The sequence below is a fragment of the Aphanomyces astaci genome (assembly GCF_000520075.1).
Source record: "Aphanomyces astaci strain APO3 unplaced genomic scaffold supercont1.348, whole genome shotgun sequence".
Lineage (NCBI taxonomy): Eukaryota > Oomycota > Saprolegniomycetes > Saprolegniales > Verrucalvaceae > Aphanomyces > Aphanomyces astaci.
Genome location: NW_009798611.1, coordinates 1 through 4393, shown reverse-complemented (window position 1 = coordinate 4393; position 4393 = coordinate 1). Strand labels below are relative to the sequence as shown.

Genomic DNA, 4393 nt, shown 5'->3' with positions numbered 1-4393 from the left:
CGAACTTGTCAAACAATCGACGCATAAGGCGAGACCAGGTGCCTGGCATGCCAGCTATACCTATTGGGGCCACTACCCATTCATAAACATCGCGATGGGTCCTGAAGGCGGTGTACTTCCGCGCTGATGGCATCACGAGCATTTGGTGGTAGCCAGACGCTAAGTCGATCTTCGTAAATACTCGGAATCCGTGCATGCCGTCAAACAGGTCTTTAATGTTGGGCAGCGGGATCTTTGGCACGATGGACTGAGAGTTGACATGGCGGTAATTCAACACCCATCGTATAGGGGTGTCAGGCGTGGCGGTACGAAGCCACTCACGGCGTGAAAACATCTGACCATCATCACTACGCTTGGGAACACCGAAGATGTTGGATACCCAGTCGCTGTTAGAGAGCTCGATCCAGCCCTTTTGCAACAGATCGTCGACGAACGTGTCCAAAGAACCTGCTTCTACCTTGGACACACGGAACGGGAGTCGGTGCTGGGGCCTCGCGTCAGGCTTCATGGTCAAATCGAACTCAATCCCACGCGGCGATGGTAACATGTTGGGTAACTTGTCGGGAAACACGTCACGAAATTCATCCACGACCCTGGCCACGAGCGGGTGTTCTACTGAGGTTCCGGTTTCGTCGTGACTTTGATCATCCATCCTTCAAGGTACTGAAGTTCTTCAGACTTCACCTGAGTTGACGTTGAGGATTTGATGGGTACGCCAGTCAATGACAGGGTTGTAACGAAAGAACCAGGGTTTCCCCAATAAGACGTCAAAATCCTTCTTCCCCAGATCCCACTCGGTAAGTATAATATCCTGGAACGTCCATTGACCAAAGCAAAGTGTGCCAGATACTTCCATCACTTTCTTGATGCCAGAGCAGTATCCATCGAAGCCTTCCGCTTGAACTTCCTTGGAACGGATCACTGTCTTGCCCAAAAGTAAGTTCAAGGCACCAGAGTCGATCAGGATGCGAGCGCTTGTGCTATCGAGTGCGCCGTGAACTATCATCAACTTGTTTTCACGCGGTGGCACTGTTTGCTGGGCGGTAGTGATGTTAATTGACTCCCCCGCGGAGTCTTGCTGAGCTAGGCCCATGTTGTTGCCTAGGATCGCTTCTTCTACGTCATCTTCGCTGTCTTCTGTGTCGCTGTTGACTTCGGTAGCTCGATTTGGTCGTTCCGGTGGATCAATAAGTCTGTGATCTCTTGGATAGCGTTGCGCGCGTCGGAGTTCTTCGCTTCGGGAATCTGGGTACGCAACTTGTTAATAACCACGCGTTGGTGACGGGTTAATACGCAAAGGTCTTGGCGTAGCTTAACCGGCAGATCCGGATAGTCGAATAATTCGCCAATATCTTGGCTTGCGGGTCTTGCTACGGGGCGTACACTAGTAGATCACTCAGAACGTGTATTGATTTTGTTGCTGAGACTATCACCAGGCAACGGGTAGCAAGGACCACGTTTTTAATACCTTTGGCGATATGTAGTCTCTACAAACGAGTACACAACTGTCTATGAGGACTGGCTACGTACGGCGGGTTGACGGGTCTTGGGGCGAGAGAACCAGGAAGTGCTACCTACCACTTGTAGCACTGCGGGAGGAAGCGTAGGTAGTTGAGGGCAAAATGCACAATGAATTAACTCAGGATCTACTAAGATCTCCTCAGTCCTCATCCCTATGAAATCTCCTTCGTCTACTTCACTACTTCTACACTAGTATGCACTTTTGTATACAATGGATGCGGGTGCAGTTGAGACATTGGGGAACTTCACTAGGCTAGCGCTTCTAAGCCATACATGCCCTTGAGACACATCCCCAGGCAAGCATTAGCTAGGGTGCGTCATGGGCCTGGCATCTAGGAGCTGGGTGCGGGCAAGGTGGTGGCAAGGCGTTACCCCCATCTGTCACATCGCTACACATGTACTTGATTTGGGGGGTGGGCAGGGGGCTTTGTTGTGACGTGTTAATTTGGTGCTTTGAAATACATTAACAGAATATTTGAGTTTGTGTTGAGACTATACTGTAGTTGCGTAGTCCTAACTTGATACTACCACTAAGCTTGGTCGACGACTACATCTAATCAAACACTGAATTCAGAATCACACTAATTTTACCCCGAACTCAAAGAACCCAACTCAAGAGTTTCGCAATCACTTCCACATTGATTGAATTGTAACCCCATTGTTGCCTTGCATAGTGTGAGTAAGCGATGTCGAATCCGATTGTTCCCATAAAATATATTCTACGTAACGATATTACGGGTACCCCGACAACCAACTGAAGTCTACGCGTAGCTCACTGAAAACCGGATACAAAAGTTGGTGGGGGCAAATAGTTACTTGTATACAGATTAATGCTCCAAAGAACTTCGACGCATAAAGTTAGAGCATTTGTAGTTGTCGAAATTTACTTTTGTCGTTTGAGTATGTCACTAGCGAATTAAAGGAACTTCAAAGATGGCTTAACAGTAAGACATGAGCATCCATCCGACAACGCTATGGAGCTGGAGACACAAACAACGCCAACTCACATTGCGCATTGATATTGTCAAATCGATTCAAAATTGGAGCCACCAGTAGTACTTACCACTCGAATTCCTACCTGCAATGGTTCAGCTTACATTGAATACTGTTTAACGCTACAGTACTACTACTACAGTAAGTAGCATTCACCGTTGGTACGATTAACGTGTACAACGTTGTATGCCTTCGTGTTTATGTTAACGTTAGTATTGTACAGTACTTATCGTTAGCAAGCAAACATGCCGCTGCGCTAGTGTGCTGGCAGGAATTGGGATGGCGCATCGCGCATGAAATATCACTTGAGCACCTCGAAACAAGCCAAATGTGTACGCAAGAACGTGCCCCATGTAGAGCATTGAAACATCGAAACCCTGACGCCCTGGAACCTACATTAGTTAGGTTGAAGTGGGGTTTGGCGCACCGCCAGTGGTTCGCTAACTCTAAACCCCGGCAATGCGCCAAACCCCTCCCGATAATCAGAAGCAAGCTCACCTCCACTACGCTGCGAATGGCTGCGCACCCCACGCAGATACAGAGAACGTTCAAGGCGCGACTAAATCCTGATAATTGTGGCCTCCAATGCGAGTTCGCAACTGTTGCAAATCGATTTTGCGTAGCGACTTCATCCCGTTAATGTTGCACTGAGAAAATCCCGCTAACAGATAATTCACACATTTGAAATGTCCCTCAAAGGCATATTTTGACTGTTCAGTTTTTGTCAGAATATATGATATTTATTAAAGTATAATGGATTATATTGACCTCAAGTTTAATCTTGATTAAACTATGCAAGATTATCTTGACCGCGATTTTTATCTGAATTAAACTATGTGACATTTTTTAGGCTTCGGACAGACAATTAATCTCCTGGGGCTGGTATAGCTTACTAGCGTAAATCCTACCAGTGTTAGTCCCACCTACTTACTCAGGGGCGTTTTAGGTCAATAGTACCAAATTCCATGAGTGAGTGGACATTTGACCATTTGAGTGGGTGCGCATATTTGGATCTCGTACATATCTTGATTTGCAAAAAAAGGATATTAGAAATTTTTGGCATTTAACACAATTCAACAAAAGAAAACTCAACACCGGGGTTTCGGGGTTCGATGAATATACCGCAACAAGTAGTAATGTAACGAAGGACTTTTGTAATATTCATTGTGAAAGGAAAGGTCATGACTGGCCTTCGAAACCACGCGTCGATTCCACTTCATGGCAACACCAACGAAGGTAGGCAAGTCCGCCAACGGGACGAACGAACTCGACGCTGAGTCTGTGGTCTTGTATGCCGAAGTAGCAGCAAAGAGCGAATACGTTGCAAGTGGTGGAAAGCAGCTCAAATCCAAGGGATGGTCCGATCTCCTCATGCGCCTTGGTGGGCGTGGCAACATCACAAAAGCGAGCCAACTGCAGTCAAGATGGAAAAGGCTGAAGGAAGATTACGTTGATTACAAATGGCTCATGCTGAATTTTTCGGAGGACGGCTTGGTTGGCGTGTCTGAAGATACGTGGGGTAAGCTGGACAAGCACCCAAGAAGCATGCCGTTGTTGCGCTTCCGGGAACGGCCATTTCTCCACTATGATGCTATCGCAGAGATAGTAAGTAGGTGACGCGATGGCAACTGGGGAGTACATTCGTGGAATGCCCACGGCTATAGCTGAGGTGGCTGCTTCGGGGGTCTTGGACATGTCGGAATCGGATGTGTTATCGTTGTCGCAGGAAGCTAATCAATGGCAGCATGAAGGAAAAGCGCATAAAAGTAACAGTCGTTGGCACACAACACACCCAGATGTAGGGGTAGTGGCTCAAAGGAAGGTGGATTCAGCAGTGAGCTTAACTTCTAGAACCTCCATAATTATATATAGCTTTAAC

The 4393-nt window shown here is 47.2% G+C and overlaps 1 protein-coding gene across 1 annotated transcript; it reads left to right on the top strand.

Moving 5' to 3' along the window:
- Positions 1–3732: 3732 nt before the first annotated feature.
- Positions 3733–4123, top strand: H257_19091 (hypothetical protein; the record flags this gene model as incomplete). The annotated part of the gene is made up of 1 exon (XM_009848241.1): positions 3733–4123. A coding segment is annotated over one exon (390 nt), but the record flags the coding sequence as incomplete, so codon positions are not given.
- Between the last annotated feature and the right edge of the window lie 270 nt (positions 4124–4393).